Source organism: Canis aureus, chromosome 32 (genome assembly GCF_053574225.1).
Source record: "Canis aureus isolate CA01 chromosome 32, VMU_Caureus_v.1.0, whole genome shotgun sequence".
NCBI classification, from domain to species: domain Eukaryota; kingdom Metazoa; phylum Chordata; class Mammalia; order Carnivora; family Canidae; genus Canis; species Canis aureus.
The window spans coordinates 7,154,333-7,181,769 of NC_135642.1; the positions used below are offsets into that span (position 1 = coordinate 7,154,333).

Consider the following 27,437-nt stretch of genomic DNA (forward strand, 5'->3'; position numbering starts at 1 on the left):
GGAGTTACTTGATTTAGTTCACCTGTTCCTTATTGATAGACATTTAGATTGTTTTTAAGAATTTTTACAATGAACAACTCTCTGATACATCTTTCAGTACTTGTTTGTTTGGTCATTTTCTTAGGACATATTTCTAGACTTTGGAGTAAAAGGTTTTTGAGCTTTTAAACTCCTTTGTCAACTATAGCTAAATTACCTTCCAGGAAGGTTCTCAGGGAATAGATAATTCATTTACTCACTGAGGTGCTCACATATCCTTCTGTTAATTAAAATGTTCTAGACATAGAGAGATCCATTAAAATCAGTCAAACCAAAGTCCACTATTTTTTTTAATTTTTACTTATTTATGATAGTCACACAGAGAGAGAGAGAGAGAAGCAGAGACAGAGACATAGGCAGAGGGAGAAGCAGGCTCCATGCATGGGGACCCCGACGTGGGATTCGATCCCGGGTCTCCAGGATCACGCCCTGGGCCAAAGGCAGGCGCTAAACCGCTGCGCCACCCAGGGATTCCCCAAAGTCCACTATTTTTATAGACAAACTGAGGGTGGAAGGAAGGTGGGTGATTTCTGAACTCAAGGGCCTCTCTCCTCAGTTTTTCTTTGAATTAGAGGATGGTATCTGCAACCTTATATAGAGCCATCCTGCCTCTGATGTTATAAGCTCTAGAGTTTCCTTCATGGGACTTTTTATTCTCTGGTAATCAAACCTTTCCACCACCACTTTAACCAACCCCATTGTAAAGGCCAATGGTCAGGATACAGACAGGCTTTCAGATCTGGTGTCTTAAAACAGTTTTTTTTTTTTTTCTTTAAAGCTGGAAATGGTTCTCTTTAAGTCACATCCAAATCTAGGATTCAGAGGTGCTGTTGAGACATTTTCTTCCTGAATCACGTGTGGTTAGTTCCAGGCCTCCCTGGTGACCACTAGGCGTCAGACTTTCCCATCTCTCCTCCAACTGTGTTGCTTACTTAGTAATTAACTCATTTGCTCAGAGTCATTAGCTCTTATCTAAGGGGGCTTCTTTGTCATCATATGAACATGGTCATTATGAAGCAGAATCCTCACAGATTTCAACAGGACTTATTAAGTCTGACTGTCTCCTAGTGACTAGTTTTTCAAAGAGCTCTTCACTGCAAAGCTCAAGACTTAAACCAGAGAAATGTGGAAGAAAGACCCATAACCAGGCTCTTCATTATTCCCAAGGGAACCCACACAATGCCACTGCCTTTCACAGCATAGACATCTGTACCCTCATTGCTAGTACTATACCATTGTGAGCACCACCCCTCATTCATCTTAAGGACAATGCAATGCCAAAGCAGTCAACACCAGGCTCTAGGTTCTGTACATAAAATGAGTTGAAGTAGAACATCATCAATCAAGCACTTACTGAGTGGTCACTGAATATATGACCCTACACTTGAAGTCCAAAAAAAGATACTTTCATTCAGCCAGTCGTTCGATTATTTACCAAGTCCTTGTTGGGCACCTCCAGGGGACTGGAAACCCAGGGAGGAGAAAAACAACATGGGGATAAATATACCAACAGTACAGCTTGTGTGATAACAGGACCACTTCCACACCACAGCCAATTCCAGCCTGCTTGATCCCTCCTGCCTTGGAAGAGGCTTCATAGGTGGGATTAAAGCCACGGCATGTCTCCCAGCCAAAGTGACTTTCCCCTGGCAACCCATGTCACCCTTTTGGAGGGCCTTCGTGTTGCAGCCTCAGCACTTCCTCACTTCCTACCCTCCCTCCTGACAATATCCGTGAGAGAGAGAGATAAATATCACCCTCATCTCAGGCTTGGGGCAACTGGGAGAGAAAAGTAGAAGAGGTTCTCAAATCTCACAGAAGGACCTAGGCTGAAACAGCCTTCTGGGCTCCATGGGTTACATCACATGGGATCCCATGAAGATGGTCACAGATAACCAAGACACACATAATAACACTAAATGCCTTGGAGACAGCTGCTACCTAATATTAGAAGACTAATGAATGGGAACAGAAGGTCTCATTGTGTGAACTCATTTCCAGAAAACACAGCCTCCTGACCATCATGCCCCTGAAGAGGAAATCTCTCATCGTCATCATCCTTTCCTGGAGAAAGAGGTACCATTCCTTGATAGGAGCTAACTTATCTGGGAAAATGCATCGATTGTGATTTCCCACAGCGTATGTTCAACTTTTGCAGAATTGCTCAGATAAAACACAGCCCAGTATCTGTGGCTGAGATCCATTAAAATCTATTTCCATTTGCCCAAGAAATCACTACTATCAGAGTGTTTCCCCAAGTAGCTGGGTGTTTCTCATTTGGTTATTTTGAACTTTACTTAACACTTACTGGATTTTTAAAAAATAATGTCTCTATAAGATATGCCTCTAAAATGATGAGACATTTATTCCCTTTCTTTCTCTTCATAAACATACATTTCTCTAAATAAGTCATAATTGCTCTTTTTTCTGCACTTTACTTTAAATTGGTTTAAAAAAATATTATTTTCAAAGCAAATAAACATGATAGCAACAAGGACAACAAAACAATCTATCAGCATCTTCATAGTATATGAATCTCAGACTTTCTTTTTTCAATTTGCATTGCCAGACTACAAATGATCCTATAATAGAATTGTCCCCCACTTCTTAAGGAATGCTTGCAGTGGCTCTGGAAGCCACATTTGTTCCCTTTCCCACAGCTCCTTAAAAAGGGATATGACAACATCACTTCACCCATTCAATCCAATACCAGAGTGGTGCCTCACCTGCCAGCCTTGCTCTGGGTTGCTGGTGCCCGCAGGTCAGTTCAACTTTTGCCACATGAGTCATATGAAAAATTGAACTGGGCAGCTTGGCTTTTGAATAGCCATTCCACTCTTGTGAAGATATTTTCTAAATAAACACATGGCAACCACACTAACTTCACAGGATTTGGGAATTTCCTTTAGAGCTAGGCTAAAAGAACTGGCTTTTTGAGGGCACAGGAAGAAGGCAAAACTAAGGCCAGATAAGTATTTTTAAACTGCGAGCATTGAGATATTTGTAACCTTTAGTTTCTCAACTAAAAACCGTATATTGAGGACAGATTATAGAAGGTCTGGAGATGGGAGAGTGCACCTTATTTGAGACATAAAGAGCTGGACTAGGAACAAGAGTTTCCAGAAGCTATTCTTACCCAAGACTCTATATCTCTTACCTCTTCCCTCACTTACTTCTGTTAAGAAACTAAGAGTGGCATCATTACTAATCATCAGGAAAATACAAATCAAAACCACCATAAGACATCATCTCAAATCGATCAGAATGTCTGTATCAAAAATACAAGAGGTACAAGTGTTGGCAAGGACATGGGGAAAAAAGGAACTCTCATATGCTGTTGGTGGAAGTGTAGATTGGTGCAACGACTATGGAGCAATAAAGAGAGTCTTCAGAAAACTAAAAATAAAAGTACCACAAGATCCAGCAACTCCACTTCTGAGTATTTACCCAAAGAAAACAAAACCACTAACTTGAAAAGATATATGCACTCGTATGTTTATTGTAATATTATTTATAATAGCCAAGATATGGAAGCAGTCTAAGTGTCCATCAACAGATGAATGGATAAAGAAGAGGTGTTATATCTAGACAATGGAATATTACTCAGCCATAAAACAAATTAGTTCTTGCCATGTGTGACAACATGGATGGACCTAGAACATATCATGCTAATTAAAATTAGATGGAGAAAGACAAATACCATAAGATTTCACTTATGTGGAATCTAAAGACCAAAACAAACAACCACAACAACAAAACATAGAAAGAGACTCATGGACACAGAGAATTGGTGGTTGCCACAGGGGAAAGGATGAGAATTAAGAGGGACAAATTTCCACTTGAAAAATGAATAACCCACAGAGATGAAAGTACAGCATAGGCAATATGGTCAATAATATTGTAACAATGTTGTATGGTGACAGATGGTAACTACACTTACTAGGGTGAGCAATGAGTAATGTTTATAATTGTCAAATCACTATGTTGTACACCTGAAACTAATATAATATTATATGTCAATTACATATCAATAAAAAATTTAGAAATAAAAAAAATTAGAAAGAAGCTAAGAGTGGTAGACTGTGAATCCAGTAAGTACCTAGCAATTAACTCAGACTATTGTTTGACTTAGGTTGTTGACTCTCAAGACCTTACGGAGTTCAAAACCTGAATATTTCATCACAGTTAATTAATTTAAAAAAAGGCACCTGAGTGACTCACTCAGTTAAGCATCTGACTTTTTTTTTTTAAGATTTTATTTATTTATTCATGAGAGACCCAGAGAGGCAGAGACATAGGCAGAGGGAGAAACAGGACCCCGGGATCATGCTCTGAGCTGAAGGCAGATGCTCAATCCCTGAGCTACCCAAGCATCCCAAGCATCTCCCTCTTGATTTTGGCTCAGGTCAAGATCTCAGGGTCATGAGATCAAGCCCTGTGTTGGGCTCTGCACTGGGCATGGTGTCTGCTTAAGATTCTCTCTTCTCTCTCTCCCGCTCACCCACTGCTCATGCTCTCTCTCTCTCTCTCCCTCTCAAAAAAAAAAATTACAATTAACTAATAAAAGTAGCACATCAAATAAATTATTTTTTATGATGGCTCCTAATTGCCAGTGGGTAATGTTTATTTGGAGCTCCCCAGGTGTTCAGGGAAATATATTAATTCATTCTGATTTTCAACAAACATTTACATAACTATCCTCAGTGCTGTGGGAAATAAAAAGAATTGTGGCCTATGAGGAGTTACAGGGTGGTATAGACTGCATTGCATATCTATAAGAGCTACAATTCAAAACAATACCCAAGAATGACCACTTAGGTGACAAAGAATATCTGAAATGTGCATATGTATGTGGGAAAAATCTGGAAGTGGACATTACAGAATGTTCTACTGAGATGAAGTTATCTTTGGGGCATAAAGATGTGAATTGATTTTACTTTCATGTTTCACTTTTAAAAATTTTCCACCACGAACATGTAATACCTGTGTAAGTTATGTCTTAAAGCTTAAATGAAAACAAAGGCAATAACAAGGAATTTAGATGAGGGAGTACTTTCCTACAGCTGGGACAATCAGGAAGGGTTGGTGGGAAAGGAACACATGAACTCAGCCTCAAGGACTGAGGAGGACCTCAGGAGGTGGAAAGGAAGTGGAGAATTAGGTGAGTGTGAACCATAAAAGTATAACGTGTATTTGGAAATTGTAAGTTTCTCTGACGGTAGCATGGGGCCTAAATAGTCTATAAATGGACATCAGCCTAGTAAGGGCAGTTGGGGATTTATTAGGAAGACTTTTAAATGTCAGGCTCCGGAGTTTGGACTTGGTCAGCAGTCAGTGGGGATCACTGAAGTTTCTTTGGTAATAGAGGAGCAGGTGACCAAAGGCGTGGTTAACATGGAAGGCCGAGGAGAAGGCAGGGAAGGAAAGAAGGCTCTTCTAAGCAACCTGGGCTGGAGGTGGTGGTAGAGTTGCCCACCCAGTAGTGCTTGGGGTAGCGTTAAGGAAGTGAGAGGCAGTGACCTACAGCAGGAAAAGGCCTTGTTTCACCCTCAGACACTTACTTAATAAGCTCAATGAGAAAAGAGGGGCATAGTTGCATCACAGGATATATACATTAACAGTGAGGCTGATTTTCAGCTATAGCTATAGAATTATTGTCTTTATCATTCAGGCACATATGAAAAGTGAATAAAATTCTATTGTTGATGGGTCATTCTACGTGAAGGCATGCACAAGAGTGGGATAGCCAAGCTGGTCAGCAGACATCAAGAGAACATCGCGTTCCAGAGGAGAAAAGGCTCCTGGCTCTCAGATCTAAAGGGAATGTCCTCATTAGGTCACAGCACAAGGTTCTCCAACCTGAGGGGAAGGTCACTTTCCCTTCAAACAGTTAGAGTGTTCTAAATGCTGAACTGTGCAATGCCCTGGGCAAATTTAGCAGATGGAGCAGAGGGTGTGGGAGACGCTTTTGGTCAACGCACTACTATTTCAGTAATTTGATATTATTTGTTCCTATGAAGCATTTACAAGCTAGGCTTTACACCTATCACAACTCAGAGATGCAGGCAAGCTGTGCTCACCTTGCTGGGAAGAGGAATAGCCTGAGGACGCCTTCATAAGAGGTCATAAAACATCTATTCCAATGGCTGGTGATCAAAACTAACATTCTTAAGCTTTCAGGAATCATGATACTAAGGTGCACACCACTCTAGGTGAATCTAGCCCTGGTTTCCCATCACCTTGGTCATAGTTTCAATATTCTCTCTTCCTCTTCATTTCATTATAAAGCCCTAAATGCTACTCCTTTCTGTTTGCTCCAATTCTTACTTCTGTGATCAGTTCTCACTCACCTCAGCAGATACCGAGACTGGTAAATTTATCAGCAACCAGAATAATTACCCCTTGGATACTCATTTGCCTACAATTAATTTTTGTCAAATGAAAACCAGGTGCAACATGGCTATACTTGCAATTCCACATGGACATGACATAGCACATGTAAAAGGACCTCCTTGGCACACTCTTGATCATACACGTGTGACAACTTGCACATGAGATAGGACCAAGGATGAAGCACATCTCTGCATCATCCAGAGAAAGCTCATGAGTGGCACACGTCCCTGTATCTTCTGCCCCACATAGGCATTGGGGAACCTGGAGCCATGCAGTAGATAAGATGTACTCACTTTGCTGTGCAGCCCAGAGACTTAGGACAAAATGCTAAACATGGTTCTGGGTTTTCTGGATAAGCACTAAAATGCCAGATCTTGGCGAAGGTGTCGGGGTGGCATAGCTAGATATGGCTGTGTGTCTGGCTTTTTGCTCGATGATAAGCTCGAAGGATGGATCCATTTGTTCTTTTGGAGTCAACAGTGACTTCTTGGTACTTCCTAGAGCTTTTGGGCCTCCTGAGTGAAGTCACAGAGTGCCACTGCCTTTCACTGCCCTGCATAGATATCGGTAACTTCATTGCTAGTAGGGTGTTGATGTGGGCAGCCCTGAGCATCACCCCTCATTCATCTTAAGGACAATGCAATGCCAAAGCAGTCAACACCAGGCTCTAGGTTCTGTACATAAAATGAGTTGAAGTAGAACATCATCAATCAAGCACTTACTGAGTGGCCACTGAATATATGACCCTACACTTGAAGTCCAAAAAAGGATACTTTCATTCAGCCAGTCGTTCGATTATTTACCGTCCTTGTTGAGCACCTCCAGGGGACTGGAAACCCAGGGAGGAGAAAACAACATGGGGGTAAATACACCAACAATACAGCTTGTGTGATAACAGGACCACTTCCACACCACAGCCAATTCCAGCCTGCTTGATCCCTCCTGCCTTGGAAGAGGCTTCATAGGTGGGATTAAAGCCACGGCATGTCTCCCAGCCAAAGTGACTTTCCCCTGGCAACCCATGTCACCCTTTTGGAGGGCCTTCGTGTTGCAGCCTCAGCACTTCCTCACTTCCTACCCTCCCTCCTGACAATATCCGTGAGAGAGGGAGATAAATATCACCCTCATCTCAGGCTTGGGGCAACTGGGAGAGAAAAGTAGAAGAGGTTCTCAAATCTCACAGGAGGACAGGGGCACCTGGGTGGCTCAGTGATTGAGCATCTGCCTTCAGCTCAGGTCATGATTCTGGGGTCCCAGGATCAAGTCCCATATGCAGTTCCCTGCATGGAGCTTGCTTCTCCCTCTTTTGTGTCTCTGCCTCTCTCTCTCTCTCTCTCTCATGAATAAATAAATAAAATCTTAAAAAATATATGTCATAGAAGAACAGAGGCTGACCCAGACTTGCATCATAGGGGACCCCATGAAGACGGCTACAGATAACCAAGACACACATAATAACAACAATCAATGCTCTTCAAGTTTTGCTATGTCTGTGATGTTAAGGAAATGTCAATTATGTGAGAAGGAAAGTGAAGGACAATGAGGTCAGTGAGACAGAGTTAACCCATCAGCAAAAATCCACAGGGGCTGTTTGAGCTCATTCAAACAAGGACTCCAGGGGAAGGGAATTGTGTTGCAGGCAGGTTGGAAAGGCCGCATCCACCAAAACCCTTCCAATGAGAGTCTGATGACTGGCAGTCATTTCTCAGGCCAATAGTGCATAAAATGTGTTCAGCAACATGGATTAATTCCCACCTTAGACCTTGTTCTCCATCACCTTACCACCCTCCCTGGGTTTGGCCGGTAATAAAAGCTAGCTCTAACTAGAAAAGTGACAAATGCATAGCAATCATTTCTTTCTCTTTGCAAGCGGGTGGGGGAAGCCACGTGTGTGAAGCAGCATATATTTCTTCATGACTGAACTATTTCTGTGGCTCAAGGGGTGTAGAGCTGGTGAACAGACGTGCCCCGCTGCCTCCAGCCGTCCCTGCCCTGACCCACTGCCAGAGCCACTTGCATGGAGACCGGGAAGCACATGGTGCTTGCTGCCCTGCAGCCCTGCCCAGTAACCACACTGTCCCCTCTCTTCCAGAGCAAGGTCCTGCTGTTCCGCAGGCCCTGGCATGTGAGCAGTTTCTGCCTGCAGGTCACTGTGCTGAGGGGACTCACGTACGTCCCCCCTTTGACACAAGTACGTAACCATTTAAATCCATACCTCTGGGGGTGGCAGTGATAGGACAGAGAGGACAGGTGGGTTTCCTGGAGGGCTGGATTAGGAAAGGGTTTAAGAAGAGCAGAAATGGGGTGCATGGAGCAGATCTGCCGGGAACCTTCAAAAGGTTGGTTAGACAACTTGTTGTTAAAACCAGTGTTTACCACTAAACATGTTACAATAAACATACGAACAGCTCTGGGAATAAAAAATCAAGCAATGTGGGACTGAATCTAGTTTGCTCAAATAACTTATTTCTTTTGAATGGCCAAGCAGTGGCTTTTTATTTATTTATTTATTTATTTATTTATTTATTCATTCATTCATTCATTCATTCATTCACGAGAGACACAGAGACAGAGGTGGAGATACAGGCAGGAGGAGAAGCAGACTCCCTGCGGGGAGCCCGATGGGGGACTTGATCCCGGGACCCCAGGATCATGCCCTGAGCCAAAGGCACTCAGCTCAACCACTGAGCCACCCAGGTGCCCCAAGAAGTGGCTTTCTAACATTAGAAGGTGACATATGTGATGTGTCTTGAAGGGCACTGGAAAGATACCCCTTCCTCCAAAACAATCACAACCTCTCCCATCCACATCCTGCCAAGGACCCTGCAATTCCAGCATTAAAGAGGTCATTCTTTCAGGTTTCACCTTTTCCAGGCTTCTCCTTTAACATGTAAAAGGGCTCTTCACTAACCTCTGATATGCTGTGGATCATGCTTGTTTTCAGCCCCAGTTCCACAGGAGAGCTCTGGGTCTTGGGAAAACCTCTCTGGGTCTTAGGATGATCTGGGAAGAAAAGTGAGTAGAGGAGAACTAAGAGGCCCAGAAACAGAACTGGCAAAACAGCCTTTGCTACACCGGGTGGGGCCGAGCAATGTGGAGCGAGGTACGAACCTGCAAACATGGCTAATGAAAATTCCCCTTTGTAAGCAAGAAACCTTGTCTTCACATCAAGTCTTCAGCTATTAGGGTCTGACAATTCCTCTTAATCATAATTAGAGGGTAGAATAAACCTGTAGAACTGATATTCAAGTCCCTGTCTGGATCTCACATGTGTGTGTGTTGGGTGTGTGTGTGTTGGGGGGGGGGGGTTGACTTCCCTACAGCCCCTGAAATAAATTGACACCAAGCTTTGCAATAGTTAATTTACTATAAATAAATGCTCTAAGCAATGTGAGTTACTTAGCAGACTCTTCACCATAAATGTCCTACGTGAAAACTGACCCCTGTTTGACACCTCAGCTATTTTAAAGCTACTCGTACAAATTCCTCCGCTCTGCTAATCTGCAAAGGCTAAAATGTCCCTGCTTCTAAGGCTCTGCGGGACTCTCCTGACAAGGAGAGCTGGTGTCAGGGAATAATTAGGTTCTGTTTGAGAGGGGGAGGGAAATGTCAGGAGCTTATTATTTCTGGTCACCTTGTTAGACATCTATATTGAAATGCTGCAGAAAATAACAGACGTGCAGAGTATTCAAGTCAATGAGAATCACTGCGTTGGCTAAAGAGAAATTCATTTGTTTCATTTCTAAGCAACTTGCTGCTTAGTCTTGGAGCACAGATTCTAGATAAAATAGAAAGGTATCACATGAGTCTTTCCACAGAGGACTGAGCAACAGCCGAGGTCTCGTTGTCTAAACAAACTGGCTGTTACCAAACACAGGTGACGGCTGTGTATCAGTGACACCCTTCATCCCATTCCCTGAGAGAATGTTATAGGTGGTTCACCTCCTTCAGCCTAACTCTCACCCCACTGTCACAAAGAGTTAAATACAGAAGTCATAAAAAGAGGTTCATAGCCAATGTGGTTTTCTTGGAATGAGTGAAAACTGGTTTGTAATTCAGTCTCCTTGAACAGAATATCAACGCTCATGAGAAACCATTATTTTTGCCTCTGACAAGCACAGAGTAATCAAATACTTCCAGATCCAAATCCCAAAGTGATCGGCTCTTAGCTAAATCAAGTGTAGATGACTAAAATGGTGACGTTTTTATTTTTTACATAGAGACTATAGTTGGGGGGATACGAGGAGAGCAAAATCTCTTGAGAAACCCGAGCACAGCGAGAAGCCTGATGTATAAATGTCTGTGAGTGATGAAGCAGGACCCTTATTCCATTATTCCACATGGCGAACCACTCTAAGATTTACCTGAGCAGTCAGCACGTCAGGTTAGGAACTACCGGGGGCCATGAGGTTGTAAGCTCTAGGTCATCACACCACGGCTACTGGGACAGGCCCCGGCTACGGGGCACTCAGGCCAGTGAGTAGTTGTATGTCAGCTTGGGTTAGTGAGAACACTTTGCCCAAATGTATGGGGTGGGGACGTGCAATTGCAACACGCACATCCACATCCGAGTGTCACTACAAGGGCTTTCTTGTGTTTCTTAACACTTGTTACTTTGTATGCACAGGCAAAGAATTCCACTAGCATTCTCTCTCTCTCTCTCTCTCTCTCTCTCTCTCTCTCTCCCTCTCTCTCTCTCTCTCTCTCTCTCCCTCCTTCCCCTTCACCTCCAGTTATCCTTGGCACAGCTGATTAGCTGGTCAGAACCATAGCTTCTGATTTACACTTAAAGAAATTGAGAAACGGAGAGGTTGAGTGATTGGCTCAAGGTCACCAGCAGCGGAGTTGGGTTTAGAAACGACTGCTTCTTGATTTTCTGGGCGCCGAGCCAATTTGCCTCTCTGCACTTCAGTGTGAGTGTTAAATACCTTTATGTGAATTTGTTTTCTTTTCTTTCTTTTTTCTTTTCTTTTCTTTTTTTTTGTGCATTTGTTTTCATGTCAGGTTTCTATCTGCTTGCAAAGTGTATGTGGACAACATATCTCAGTCCCGTTGCTGAAAACAGCAGCTTGCTCTTTCTAGCAGGCTGGTCCATCCTCCGGAACAAGGTGCTGTTAGACCTGGGCCTGGCTTTGGGAGCTGGTCCCAGGTGCTCTGTGTGTGTGTGTGTGTGTGTGTGTGTGCGTGCATGAAGAGAGCCTTAGTGGGCCCAGGTGCTCTGTGAGGGCAGCATCTACACATCTGATCTTACATAAGGGAGCTACAGTGGTGGCAGCTCGGGCCAGGTTCACACCGACCACGTCCCCCTCACTGCCCTGCCCCGTTCCTGCAGATGCCCCAGGAGAGGCTTCTAAAGAGAGTCTCTGGCTGACAAGGAACTGACTTGTCACACACTTTGGGCCTACTCGGTGGAATGTGCCTTCCCAAGGTGGAGCAAAGGGTACCACCCTTTATAGGCCATGACTCATCTATAATTTCTAGCAAAATCTGCCTTAGAGGACCAGAATGTGCGAGACTGGAGGTCAGCATGGGGCAGAAGCTATTCGATTCGGATGTGGGGGGTGGAGGGCCGGAGCCAGCGCCCAAGCATGCATTTTTGTTCCCCAAACCTTTTCCAGCAGCCCTGATGCTCTCTCCTAACCTTCAAGCCTTGGCTCCTCTTTTCTCTGCTGCCCTTTCCAGCCACCATTTAATCATTGCCTGTGGCTTTTCATTCCTGCTGCCCAGTGTCATTCATCTCCTCCTCCTTCCCCAGCCTCCCTGGCCAGGGCCAAAGGTTGTTTAAGGTCCCTGAAAATTAACTTTAGCCTCCTGCAAGGTGAATCGTTTTCTGACGAAGCCTCACACCCTAACGAGCTTGTGAAAACATTCCACACAAAAATAACCTGCTTACTGTGTGAGACTCCAGAGTTTTCGTGCACTCCACCCCAATTTTGCTCCCCCCAATTTTTTCCCTTGTTTATAAGCTACAACCAATCATTTCTGGATCTTTCCAAAGAATTATTTTTGGTAATTCCTAGGAGATATATACATATATGTATAGTCTTATATGTTGTATGGCTCACAATAGTTAGGTTTGGAACATTTAGTGAAAATCATACCCTGGCTCTCTCCCCCCTACTCACTTTGAATGGGATGATAAGAGATGGTGGGAAAAGATGAGAGTCCATGCCCACGGGAAGGATGGACTTTATAGAGAAGGGTTGGATGTTGGGGATACCTGGGTGGCTCAGCAGTTTAGTGCCTGCCTTCAGCCCAGGGCATGATCCTGAAGTCCCGGGATCGAGTCCCGCATTGGGCTCCCTACATGGAACCTGCTTCTCCCTCTGCCTGTATCTCTGCCTCTTTCTCTGTCTGTGTCTCTCATGAATAAATAAATAAAATCTTAAAAAAAAAAAAAAGAGAAGGGTTGGATGCATGACTCCCTACTTCTTCCTCCAAAAGCTGGATTACTGAAGAGTCAGTCCTGGGGAACTGGCATCTTGAATGAAGTTCCAAGTCCACCGTAGGGTGGGCCCACATGCTTGGGTACCTGCCATGTTGACTCAGCCTCCAAATACTCCTCCAAACACAAAGGGGCCCTGAGGTGGGTCTCTGAGCAGCTCTCACAAGTTGACCTTAATTATTCCTAAACTTCAGAACCAATTCACCAAAACAACGACAGAATCAGTACTAGTCATCATCACTCTGCCGGCACTTTTCCAGGTGTCTCGTCCAGGCTACCTTCAGGATTACCCACTGTCTCCTTTGTAAGTCAGGGGGGTCAAGGGCAATAGAATTCGCTTTGGGCTATTCTATTTTCTGGCTCAACATATATTCACTCATTCATTCTGTGTGTATAAATTGAAGATGCCTATGAGTGAGGTGATGGGAAAACTTATGTACAAGCCAGAAGTCTTTTTGACTAAAAAAAATGAAGCTTCATATTTGAAATCAAGTGGGGAATGATATAGATCATGGGAGAATAATAATAGCCAACATTACATTGCACTTTATATACCTGGCACAGTGCATGTGTGTGTGTGTGTGTGTGTGTGTGTGTTTTGTTGAGGTAAAACATATACACAATTTACCATTTTTAAAAAAGATTTTATTTATTTATTCATGAGAGACACACAGAGAGGCAGAGACACAGGCAGAGGGAGAAGTAGGCTCCCTGCGGGGAGCCCCATGTGGGGCTCAATCCCAGGACCCCGAGGTCACAACCTAAGCCGAAGGCGGACGCTCAACCTCAACTGCTGAGCCCACCCAGGCGTCCTACAATTTACCATTTTAGCCATTTTTAAAGGTACAGTCCAGTAGCACTAAGTACATTCACATTGTTGTGCAACCATCACTGTATCTGCCTCAGAACTTTTCCCATCTTCCCAAACTGAAGCTCTGTACCTATGTTGTAAACACTAACAGCCCTTCCCCTCTCCCCTCAAGCCCTAGAAACTACCATTCTACTTTCTGATTTTCTTTTCTTTTTAAAAAAGATTTTATTTATTTGAGAGAGAAAGAGAGAGTGAGAGAGAAATCATGAGCAGAGGGGAAAGGCAGAGACAGAGGGAGAAGCAGGCTGTCTGCTGAGCAGGGAGCCTGATGTGGGGCTGGACCCCAGGCCCCTGGGATCATGACCTGAGCCAAGGGCAGGCGCTTAATCGACTGAGCCACCCAGGCACCCCTACTTTCTGATTTTTCTGTCTGTATGAATTTAGCTACTTGAGCGGCTTCATATAAAGGAATCCTTCATTATTTGTCCATTTGTGAAGTTCTAGTCACCTTACATCTACTATACCCGTTTAATCAGAACGCTAGCCCTATGAGGTATTATTATCCCCATTTTACAGATGAGGAGATGGAAATAGAAACAGGCTGAGAAGTAGACGTTAAATGCTCAGGGAGAGCAGAGGAAGGAAAAGTCTCCCTTAACTTGGCTCTCTGTCCCTAGGGTTCCAGGAACCACTTAAAAGGAGGCAAAGGACCCTCCGGGGAGGCCCGCCCCAGGCACCTGCCGGCCGCTCTCTGTGTCTACCCAGGGGCTGAGCGGCGGGGCGGGCCCGGGGCGGGAGAGAAGAGGGAATGTGCGAACCAGTCCAGCGCCCCCTGTCCCCACCGCCCGCCCCAGCAGGCCGCGTGGGCTGAGCCGGCCCGGCAGGCTGCGAGCCAAGGATTAATCCATCACGACCAGACGTTCTATTTTGGGCAGGCGGCGGGGCAGGTGCGGCGGGCACCTCGCGGAGGCCGCGGCGGGGAGGCTGGGGCGGGGGGGGGGGAGCGCCAGGGCTCACCTGCACCCGCACCCCACCGACCGCCTAGAGGGGACCGAGGAACCGGCCGCGGCAGGCGGTCCCCTGAGGACGCCCCAGGAGTACCAGACGACAGACGACACCTGCAGGTGCCCACGGGATGTCTGAGAAGCTCAGTTTTCTTGCCAGGGCTGGGTTTTGACTTGGCGACTTGGCAGACGCCACCTGGGTCAGCTCCCTTCCCCTACAAATTCCTCAGCCTTCCTTCCCACCAGGGCCCCCACCTCCCCTCCGTCTTCTTCCCTGCCCTGGCCAGTGGGATCTCCTCCAAGGATGAGGGCCGGGGGCAGCCCGCCAGCCTCTGCAGGAGGAAAAGGCCGTGAATCCCCTGCTGCTGCCCCGCGGGAGCCCCGGTCAGGGCAGGTGGTGTCACTCCGGGAGTCACCACGCTGCGCTCCCGGGTGGAGACTGTGTCCTGGGGCCTCGTCCCCCCCCCCCCCGCCCCCCAGCCTTTGGCCCTTCGGCCTCCTGTTTACACGGAACCGCACAGGGCAGCGCAGTGACTGCAGGATTGCCCCCCAAAGATGTCAGGGAGGACATGAGGAAGAAAGATAAAACAGTAGTTGAACACTTTGGGTTAGAAAGCTCAATGTTTGTTTTTTTGTTTTTAAGATTGTATTTATTTATTCATGAGAGACCCAGAGAGAGAGAGAGGCAGAGACACAGGCAGAGGGAGAGGCAGGCTCGGTGCGGGGGGCCCGACGCGGGACTTGACCCCAGGACCCTGGGATCGCGCCCTGGGAGGAAGGCGGTCGCTCAACCGCTGAGCCCCCCAGGCATCAGGAAAGCTCAATTTTGAAAGGAAATTGGATTTCAAGTCAATATTGATGGTCGACAACTTTTTACTCAGTCTCATCAGTCTCTCCCGGCAAAAGGAAGCATATTTTGGATCGTGGAGAACATTTTTGCAGGTTTTATTAGTGACTGGGACAGAGCTTTGAAAATCTAAAGCTTTAAATATCTAAATGTTACTTAGATAAGATCGGACTATCTAAACGTTCGGACAACACTTAGAGACGGAGGGGTTGTCTCTGTTTTTGTTGGTCTGGTTTTCAAAGTGGTTGGGATTATTTCCCCCTAAATTATGCAGTCCTGCCAGCATTTTCACCCAACCCAGTTACCATGCACTGTTCTTGTTTCTGTCTAGACCGCCTGCTCGCTGAGTTTCAGTCTTGGTAAAGATCAGTTAAGGAAGTTTTTTGATTGATCAAAAATATCAGATTTTTTTAAAAGATTTTATTTATTTGACAAAGAGACAGAGTGCGAGAATGAGCACAGGAAATAGGCAGAGCAGCAGGCAGGGGAGAGGGAGAAGCAGACACCCCCACTCCAGCAGGGAGCCAGATGTGGGGCTGGATGCAGGGCTCGATCCCAGGACCCCAGGATCATAACCTGAGTCAAAGGCAGCCGCTCACCTGCTTAAGGGGCCGAGCCACCCAGGCACCCCTCGGATTTCCATCTTACAGATCTCAGGGTGGGGAGTGAGCACAAAAAGTTTCTCTATGATTTGAAGCACACACTTTTTAGGTGGAGATGGTAAATAACTGAAAAGGCCTAGACCTTTTGGGTCCTAGACAGACTTCCCTGCAGGCAAACTTGGGCTCACCCAGCTGCCCTCTGCCGTCTGCCAACTTCCCAGGCTTCCTTACCCAGCCCACACAGGAAGCAAACCACAGAGGAGTAGCGTCTTACCAAGCTGGGCTCTGGAAACAGATTTGGTACGAAAGGCACATGAGCAATCTAAGCCATGAACAGATGACAGCCAAACACTGCTGCAGGTGAGCTGATGGCATGTGTCTCATGCCTGAGAACAAAAGAAATAATTGCTGCCTCATTTGCTCTTAAAAAGCTGCTCACCTCTACCACTGAGACTCAGTGCTTCTCTTGGCCCTTAGTTGTTTTGTTTTGTTTTGTTTTTTTTCTGCTTCAACACCAGTCTCACTCTCTGAAGCTTTGGCTTCTCTTCCAGACTCTATCCCACCCTCACCCCAGTGCACAAAATCCCTCCTTTTCCCCAGAGCCACATTTAGTTCATTGGTGTAATGGAGCTGACTACACCTTAGAGATCAGTTTGTGCCGTGATTTTTAACTAATGTTCAAGGAACCTTAGGATCCCTAGCAGGCAAGCGACAGAAGCCACTGAGTGTGGGGATATGTGTATGAATGAGCAAGTAAGTACACACAACAATAATTATCTAGAAAAATAAAGTCTCCCAAAGTCCCTTATGCACATAGGCAGATTTATCAACCAGAACAAAAGACTATTATCTCTTTTATGCATTGGGATACTTCCTTGTTTGATAAAAGGATTCTGTAATTTAAAGAAAATCATTTGAAAAAGACAGTGAACCTGCCCCACCCTTTCTTAATCCATGGGGACGCGCCCCTGGGTGTGCCCAGGTGGGATTCCCTTGCCTGCCTTCTTCCACACGGAGGAGCTGTCTTCTGGTTCCATCCCTGAATAAAGAGGACAGAGCCTCATGACTCCATCTGGGCCACAGTGAGTTATTGCCAAGAATAACCTGGCATCAGGATATTCAAACTCTTTGCCTTCAAGCTCTGGCATTCCAGTAGAGGCTGAGTTGGAGCTGTTGCAGAGAAGCTCAGCAGGCTAGGGTCAGTGAATGCAGTCTAGCCCCTGGCTGGAACTAGAGCATGGCTCAAAAATGATCACAATGAATAAAACTTAGTAGCAGCTTTCTTTAAACAAATATGTGCATAGTGCTCAGTCCTTTTGCAATAGGACTTGAATGTTGTTGTATACTCTTGGATTCCTATGAATCACCCAAGACTACTCCAGCTAGTATTTTATTCTTCAGAAAGATTATTTCCCCGGGAGCCTAGATGCCTCTGTATAAGTAAATATACCTGCTATTTTTAAGAGGAGGATGCCTATGTTCTCCATACTTAAAGTACTTCAAAGCAATCACACAGAACACTATGTACACCTAAGTGAGATTAAACTAAGTCCTAAGGGAATCCCAGACTCACCCTAGATCCACAGTGGTTTCTAATGTACATGATACAGACTATGATAATAATGATGATCATAATACTATGTGGGGAGCCCTTCTGTATAGCAGATGCAATGCTATGCACTATACATTTAATCTGCACAAAATTTCTGTAAATTGGATTCTCTCACCCTCCTACTTCTACAGAAGAAAACACTAATGTCAAAATTTAAGAAGGAACACATCCAAGATCAAAGCTTGGGTGTGGCAGAAGTAGGATCTAAACAAAATCTACCTGGCTTCGAAACTCATCTTCTTAATCTCAATACAATATTTTGTTATGCTGCCCCATTAGAACCCAGACACACGTCTCATTAAATGGGAGTGGCCAAGGTGAAAGTATGAAAGTAGAGGAAGCTCATCGTGACTGGAGCTTCTCTGGGCTTCTACTCTCTATACCAGGAGACTCTTTTCTCAACTAATGATGAGGAGATGAAGAGCAGTGTGTGCCCAAGAAACTTATTTTGGATCAATCAGTCCCTTCCCATGTCCTACTGAAATAGTCAAATACCTAAGGCATTGCTCAGACCCAGCTGCCAGTGCCTGCTCTGAAGCCACTAAGCCATACTGGAAAGAGATCCAACCCAGCACAAGCTATGAGAGGCTGAAGCCAAATCAAGTAGAAAACAAGAGACTCAAGAAATATGGATGGCATCTGAATAACTCATACACTCAGCTGTTGTGCACTGAGTACATAATTGAATGCTGAGCTGTGGCATTCTGGTGCATCTTTTCCCCACCCATCAATCATTTGTCTGGCCAACTGCAGTACAACTGGCTGGTCTGTCTCTCTGTCTCTCTTTACTATATATGACTCTGAGTACACTTTATATGTAATTTCACCTAATGATTAACCACAGAGAATGGGCTTTATGGTAGGGAACTAATGACCTCGTTTTTTAGGAGATGAAAGAAGGAACAGAGTGTATCATCCCCTCCGCATAATAAACGTCCTAATGTCAGAGCATTTACCCCAGTGGTATCCACATAGAGATTGTATAGAGCAGCAATTCACAAATTGTAAAGTTTATAGAAATCAGCTGAAGATCTAACAACTCAGAATTTGACTCAGGTAGGCTTGGGAGTCTGAATTTCTATCAAACATCCAGGTAATGCCACAGGGGCTGGTCTCAGGACTAAACTCTGAATAGCAAAGTCCCAGAGTCAGAAGAAGGTGCTACAGATCAGAGGAATATGGGAAGGGAAGAGAGGAGGGAGCAGCCCCTTAAAGACCCTACATAGTCACACAAAACAGGGAGAGTGGATAAGGGAGGATGTGGGTTCTGCTTATTCTGGCAAAACTACATGAAAGAGCATTGCAGGAATTTAATTCTCCCTAGAATCTGTGAACTAATCCAGCAGTATATAGGTCCTATGTAGGTTATTGCTATGGACTGGTTCAGATTGTGGAGACCGAGAAAAATTAAGGCCATCCCACCTAAAGTTTAGCATTAGCACAAGTACAGCCATCTTAGGTCCCTGTGAGTAAGAGCTGAACTTTACGGGAAAAACTGCAGAATGTCCTCAATGTCCTCGGCAGGTAATCCCATATCAGAAAGACAACAGAGCCCACACCCGTGGCAGAAAGTCCCATCTTAGAATGAGAACAGAGCTCAATGCCCTTGAAAGCCCCATATCAGAATGTAAACAGAACTTGAGAAATCCCTCCACCCCTTCTGAAAATCCCCTAGACCAGCCTATAAAAAACCCAGCTGTAACCCACTTCGGGGTCCAAGTCCCTGCTCTGCTGTGTCGGGTATACTTGGACCCAAGCTCGAGCTAGTAAATAAACCCTCATGCGTTTGCATCGGTGTCGGCTCCTTGGTGGTTTCTCGGATTCGCAATCTTGGGCACAACAAGATGAGTGCTTCTCAACTCAAAATGGTTGCATGTTAGATTCACTAGAGTCATGAAAATGTATCCATGCTACATTTCCATCCAGAGAGTTAAGTCTTCATATCCGGAGTCAGAGCCCTAGCTCCAAGTTTGTTTGCTTGCTTTACATCTCTCCAGGTTGACCAACCTTGGTCTAACTGTTCCACGTGGCAAAGGCTGTGCTGTGCACAAGAAAATTTGGGCAAAGAAGTCTGTACTCTGGCTGGGACAGGGCTAACCCCAGAGTCTGATTCAATGGAACAAGTTGCCCTACTTAGCTGAAGAACTGAAACTTGGTCATTTTGCTATTTTGGGATTACTGGACTCTACTTGAACATTATTTTCAGAGTAATACCAGATAGGGTCATGTACAGAACATTCCCAACACAAGTCTGGTCACAAAACTTCCTTGCCTCTCTTAGATAGTCTTTCTCCCCCCTCTCTGATTTTATCTGTTATGGAAAGTCATACTATTTCTGTGAAGGCCGAGAAAAATTAAGGCCATTCCACCTCAAGTTTAGCAGTAGGACAAGTACAGCCATTTTAGGCCCCTGGGAATAAGAGCTGAACTTTACAGGAAAGACTGCAGAATGTCCTCTGCAGGGATCCCATATCAGAAAGACAACAGAGCCCACACCTGTGGCAGAAAGTCCCATATTAGAATGAGAACAGAGCTCAATGCCCTTGAAAGCCCCATATCAGAATGTAAACAGAACTTGAGAAATCCCTCCACCCCTTCAGAAGATCCCCTAGACCAGCCCATAAAAAACCCAGCTGTAACCCGCTTCAGGGTCCAAGTCCCTGCTCCGCTGTGTCAGGTATACTTGGACCCAAGCTCGAGTTTGTAAATAAACCCTTGTGCGTTTGCATCGGTGTCGGCTCCTTGGTGGTTTCTTGGATTCGCAATCTTGGGCACAACAATTTCAATACAATTTCTCTTAGAAGTCTGAGAAGACAAATCTTTGGCCATAGGAAGGTCACTCAGACCCAGTCTTTGGCCTCTGGATCTTCTTGTCCATCCAGACTATGTAGGAATCCTTCTAGTTCTAGGCTAGACCTAGAGATTGGAGCAGGAGTGCCTCTCCTAGCTCTGAATTCACTCCCTGAGGAGCTGTGGACAGAGTTGAACTTTCTGATTCACAGTTTCCTATGTACCAGGGTTCTCCAAAGAAACAGAACCAATAGGATACACACACACACACACACACACACACACACACACACACACACGACATTCATTATAAGGTATTGGTTCATGTGATTATGGAGGCTGAGAAGTTCCAAGATCTGGAGTCAGTAAGCTGGAGCTCCAGAGGGTGATATAGTTCCAACCCAAGTCTGAGTCTGAAACAGACAGAGCACAAATTCTCCCTTAGTCCACATGTTTGTTCTATTTGCCTCCAAAGGATTGGATAAAGTCCACCCACAATGGAGAGGACAATATAGTTTACTCATCTACTGATTCCAGTGTTAATCACATTCAGAAACACCCTCATAGACATACTTAGTCATTTTTAACCAAATATCTGGGCTCTTTTGGCCCAGTCAAGTTGACACATAAAATAGAATCTCATAGAAAGATGATCTGGAGCCAGCTCCACTATTTGCTATCTCCCAAGAGAGGCTGCCTGCGAGGACTAAGCAATTTGCAAACAGGTTGAATTTTAAGTATTATCATCTCAATCATCATCTTTAAATCTTTAAATACCCTCCAGCAGCAATTTCATCAGTGTTTGTTTGTTTAGTCTTTTTATTCCTAATTGGGTCCAGCTTCTAGAATGCCATTATCAGAAGACCACCACGCCCTCTGTTATAGCCAGTGCCCTCATTTGTGCTGTTTGTTTATTCCTTTGTCTATCATCCCCATTCTCCATTAAATCCTCCAGTCCTCTAAGGCCAGTTTATATTTCACTCTGCTCATGAAGCATGTACTCGCCACTGCAGCTCACTATAATCTGTTTCTTTGGACTTCATAGCCTTTATTACTATCCATATGACTTTCTTGGTACTTTATCACATACTATCTGATCCTTCCTGTATGGAGGCAGTAACTCAGAATAATTGAAGTGTGGCCATCGGAGTCATATATCACTAGGTTCAAATCTGACACTACCGCTTACTGACCATATGACTCTGAGCAGGTATTAACTTCTCTGACTCTCAGTCTGCACATTAATAAAAAAAAAAAAAAAGATGAAGAATGGCCTACCTTGCAGAGTAATAGTAAAGGTGAAATTAATGAGAATAATGAGAGTACAACTTTAACTGTGAGTCACATTGTCTTCTCTCAGAGTGTGATGATCAAAGAACACAGTCCAATTAAAAAATATCAACCTCAAAATAATTCTACTTGTTTACTCACATATCTCTATATCTGGAAGGAATATGTATATATAGTCTGCAACAAACCCTTGATAATCCTCTTTCTTTTCCAATATACTTCCCTTACAGCCCATAGCTGCTCAGAACCTTTCTTTTCATGGTATTCATCCTCTCCGTGAGACCACAGAATCTTGCTGGCCTACCTTCCACCCTTTCCTCTCCCCATTCCAGTACTGCATCTATTTCCCCATTCTTGTAAATCTGCATATAACAATATAGTTCAATATAGATCGGACTATATTGTAACAAAGGGCCGATACTTTCCCACACACCTGGAAGATGAGAACAAGGGAAAGGCTAACAAGCACAGAGAAAGAGCATATAGTATTTCTGTTCAGCTACATGTGTAAAGAATTTAGCATGACCTGACCCATAATAATACATGCCCCCAAAATGGCAACTCCTATTATTTTATTGCTATCATGTATTGCAAAATGAAATACAATTATACTCCTTTTCTTTATAAATATGTAACTAGATTGCAAAGTCTTTTAAGGAAAAAACTTTGTATTATAATTTCTTATACTCTGTACCAGAGCTGCCCATTAGACCATTCTGTGGTGTTGGAAATGATCTACCATTATGCTGCGCAGTGTGCTAGCCATTGTCTTTATGTGAGTGTTGAGTATTTGAGACATGGCTAGAACAACAAAGGAAGTAAAGTGACTATTTTTTTTAATATTATTGAATTTATATTACAAAGTCCAACCTGTCTACCGGGTACCATATTGGACAGAGCAGACAATGCCTACCACAGTACTTTGTACAAAGTAGACACTCAGTAACTTTTATTAGCTGGATGGATGAAAAAGTGATTAAATAAACCAAACTATAAACTATATATGTTGCAGTGCTGATACTTTTACAAGTAGGTAATTTTACAATCCACTTACCTAAGTGGGCAGTAGCTATTTTCCTGTTGTCTTATACTCTGGAACACTTTTCTTGACACAAGAAAAATAGGAAATGCTAAAACAAATAAGATTCTATATTTAGATCTCACTGTTTCTTTGTTCAGTATAAATCCCTTCTGACTCTGAGGTCAGCCTCTTTTGCTTTTCAAAAATTTTTTTTAAAAATCTGTGATGTACATGTTTTATTTAATGGTGGGTTCTTGTTATGACATTTCCCTTCAGGAATGAAAGAGGAGGAGATAAGTTACTGCCAATGCAGCCACAAGCAAATTCAACCATCTTCCTCAGCACTGAAGAGAAATGTCAAAAAGGATTAATCATGCATTAAAGATCCATGGACATGTTATCTCTCCCATATATCGAAGGACTAGGATATGTGTAAATACTCGTAGACCATTATTAGATTGTCAGGGGCTTAGCAGCCTTGAAATAATGTTTATATCAGTAGCTATATGTCTTCATCTTTCAACACAAAGATAGAAAAAATATTTCATTGATATTCATCTGAATAATAATTGTGTTTAAGACTATTGAGCCTTGTAAAAGAATATCTTTATATTGAATTTATTTCTTCATCACTTTATGTTTTTAAAGCATCGCATCTGAACAAAGCTCTGTATATTTGGGTCTCTTTCCTCTTCTTAGGATGGCAGTTAAGAAGCCAAGATAAAATGAAGTCATAAAGAGATTCCCAAAACTGGAAGAGAGGGGAACCTTTATATTCAATCTGAACGGAAGGAGGCTGGGATCTTTAGATGAACATTCTGCTATGTGAAATTAACCAGACACAAAAAGGCAGGTATCGTATTATTCCACTTATATGAAATACCTAGAAGAGGCAAATTCACAGAGATAGAAAGTGGATTTGAGTTAACTAGGGCTTGGGGAGAGAGGGAAATGGGAAATATTGCTTAACGGTTACAGAGTTTCTGTTTTGGGGGATGAAAAAATTTTGAAACTAGATAGTCATGATGGTTGCACCACATTGTGAATGTAATCAATGCTATTTAACTTAACCAATTAAAAATGGTTAAATGGCCACTTTGGTGTTAAATATCTTTTACCACAATAAGAAAAAAAAAAAAGAATTTGGTATCCCAGCAATAGGTCTCACATAAAAGAAAAATTAAACTGTTTAGAAGAGGTCTATAGGCAAGTTTAACCCAGGTATTTAGACCAGCCAAGTCGTGGAGAAAACATCTAACTTCAGGACTCCCATTTCGACAAGCGACATTCTATAGGGAAACAAGGTTGTCCCTTCACCAACTGCAAAGAAGTAACAACTAATGGCATTAAATAGGAGGCAAATGTTAATAGGGTTTGGGAAAGCTTGCTGGAAGGCACCTTTCACATTTAGATGATATACTGGAGCATAGCTATATGCTCACACAAATATCTCTTGGGGCCACCAGGAGAAAAAGAAGGATGGGCTGGAACCAATAAACTGACTTAATGTGGCATTTCTTGAGTCTTCTGTAGCTATAGTATGACATCAGTACTAGAAAGGATTCTCAGGGCCATTTATTCATCCTTTTCACTTGAAGCAGGACAGCAATTAAGCCATCTCAAACTGAGAACTTACACTTTTTCTGAAGACCTCCAAAATTGTGCCCTGGATGTTTAATTCACATCTCCTAATGAAAGCTTAAATTGCTCCTTTTGTGCCACCTAATTAGAAGTAAACAAGGAGCCATCATCTTGTTGTTACTCTCAACTTTCTCATCTGCCTCTCATAACAGAGAGCCTGGAAATGGGTGAGCTATTTCAGAAAGGATATAACCAAGTGAGCATTTCCTGTATAAAGCAATCAGGGGCCCGGCAGGAAAGCAGAGCCAAGATCGTTATGGTAAGAATAAAGGATTTGGTGTAAGAATGAGATCGTACACTAGTGTGGAGGAGCTGGGGAAGGTCTACAAGGAAGAGTCAGAGAATCAAAGAAGGAATCACCAACCAGTCCAACTGAATTCAGCACTGACATGGATGGACGTGTCAGACCTTCCAGGGAAATCTGAGAAACCAAGCATGTCTAACTGCTAGAGTAGGACCACAAAAGAGGAACTCATGGAGAGACCCAAGGGTGGCTGTGGCTCTGTGCAGCTATATGCAGCCAAGCCCCTGGAGGGCTTGGTGCCTCTGTTGGTCTGCAGGGCTGGAGGTTGTGAAGGTGACCCAGTAGCAGGGCAGAGGACAGCAAGGACCAGCTGGAAACTACCAGATACCTCTGCTTCTGTCCCTCAACATCTATGAACACATAATCTTCGTGATTATGTCTGCCACCTTGCAAATCTCACCAGAATTTCCTCCTTGATGAGCTCTAACTCTGGAACATGTTATCAGCATAACCAAGCTGAAATAGCACAATCCAGCATGCTGGACCACCTTTCTGTGCCTTGCAATTACTGTCTAGACTTAAGCTTAAGTTAAGGCACCATTGGAATAGAGAAAGCTCAATCCATCCTCTTCTTGCCCTGTCCAGGTGAATAAAAGATTGAAAATTGATTTTAAAAAGTCAAGAGTATCTCCCTTCTTCCCTAGTGACACTGTTTATTTACTTCATGGTAATTAGTGGTAGAAAAGGATAGTGCTTTATTACTACCCATCACATCAAGTGAGACACATGACTGTGTTATCCCACATTTTTAGTTCAACTATAAACCATTATCCATTGACAAATTGAGCAATTTCTAAATCGGCTGTCTTTACTAATGCCTGACATTCAGAAGTAGAGTGTTGTTTGCTGTGACAAAAACTTGCAAACAAGCAAAATATTCATCACCAGGAGAGTGGTTAAATAGATTATGAAATAAACATGCATTGGAATATTATGCAGGCTTTGGGAAAAAATAGAGGCAGTAGTGATATGGAGCCATGTCAGTGTTATTTAGTTAAATAAAAAGGCAAAACTGCATTGGTAATAGTGGAAATAGTGCACACAGCATCATTAAACAAAGGACGCGTAGAATGTCTCTTTTCTCTGGGAAAAGTGACTAGGGATGGAGTGGAGAAAAGAATATATAACCTCTGAATTTTACGTCATATATTTGTGCTGTTTATTAGGTGATTGATAGATGATAGATGGATAATAGAAAGATAGATAGATAGATTTAGATATGCATAGATAAATAGATTGACCCACAGTTTAATAATGATGTCCTCTGTGATATAGTGTGATTTGGCATCTTCTACCCCCCAATCCTCTGTTGTTCATATCAAAGATGTCCAGGAGAATTGATAGTTATCAGAATTCATATCATGATTAGAAAACCAAATTTACATGTTGGGTCAACGTACTGAAGTGTATACATGTGAGAAAAATGTGGGAAAATGTCCTACTTCCTCTGCCTTGCCTCATTTCAATCCTTCATGTAACTGATATTTTTATGTCTGTTTATACATTTAGTTGCTTTTCTCTTTTTTGAGAGGGAGAGGGGGTGGCGAGAAGGCAGAATGAGAGAGAGAATCTTAAGCAGGCTCCATGCCCAGCAGAGAGCTCAGCAGAGAGAGCACAACCCTGAGACCATGACCTGAGCCGAAATCAAGAGTTGGACATCTCACCGACTGAGCCACCTAGGTGTCCCATATTTGCACATTTTGTGACAAGTCTAAAGAGAGATGCAAATTACCTGTTAGACACAGCTCTTCTCTGAGACACCACCTATTCCAAAGTACAGGAAGAAGTTCCATGATCTGATCATCAGAGTCAGCTATTAAAGGGGGAGAATATTGTTACTAATCTACGTCAGTTAAGAGGCTTATTCTGCCCACCCACCCCCCTTTCCTGGACCACCTGCTACAGGAGGATTGGATTTGCTGTGCTTCTCCTTTGTAATTCATTTCCTTCATCTAAATTACATTTCCCTCTTTCATGCTGCCCAGATGTCTGACAGGTGCTTAACTCCTGGAATCCCTCACCCAATGACCATGCGTTCTTTCTTATGCCTGGTGGCCTGAGGCTCAGAACAAGCTGCATGCGGCCTGAGAGTACAGTCTGTTCTGGCACTAAACGAATCATGGCTTGTGGAGAAGAGCAGCACATCGGTGTGGGCTTTGGATTGGTGCTGGTTGGTGCTTTTCTCTGGCTCTTCCTTTCCCTTTTCTCCTGGCCCTTTATTAGCTAATGTCCTTGCTCACAATACTCAACTGGGACCATTACAGAAAGGGCTGTGGGACATGCTCACATAACAAGGGCTTTTTCCTCTGAAACTACATGCATCATCTCTTGATTAATATGTAGAATTAAGGGCACTGAAAAAATTGTATGTTGGCATCTTTTAGAAGTGGTAAGTGTTCTTTCTTACAAGAAATCCTGGCCTTGCATTTTCTTTCTTCAGTGGCCCAGCTGTGTGCAAAAGGTCATTGAATCTTCATGGAACCCATGATTGTCTCACTAGCACTGTGTGCCTCTTTCAGGGCTTGGTAAAGAACAGCCCTGTGGAGGTGAGGGGTATACTGAGTGTTAGTATGTACCACACCTTTCTTCCTCGGGTAGAAAATTCCTAAAGATCTGGTAAAGGGGACGCCTGGGTGGC

General features: G+C 43.7%; 1 protein-coding gene across 6 annotated transcripts in view; it reads right to left on the bottom strand.

The window, feature by feature from the left end:
* LOC144302944 (uncharacterized) overlaps positions 1-26,980 on the bottom strand; it is a 45,175-nt gene extending 18,195 nt beyond the window's left edge. For 2 of the 6 annotated variants that reach the window (XR_013369938.1, XR_013369939.1), the window contains exons 1-4: positions 26,821-26,980; positions 26,532-26,612; positions 22,888-22,963; positions 9,344-9,435 (exon numbers count right to left, since the gene is read on the bottom strand). Coding sequence is in view for 1 of the 6 variants with exons in the window: in XM_077880492.1 (XP_077736618.1) it covers positions 9,344-9,435; positions 26,532-26,612; positions 26,821-26,944 (297 nt within the window). In the remaining 5 variants the exon portion in view is untranslated. Of the gene's footprint in view, positions 1-9,343; positions 9,436-22,887; positions 22,964-26,531; positions 26,613-26,695 lie in introns of all 6 variants that reach the window. The other 4 variants (XR_013369937.1, XM_077880492.1, XR_013369941.1 and 1 more) reach the window with 3 other exon arrangements.
* Between the last annotated feature and the right edge of the window lie 457 nt (positions 26,981-27,437).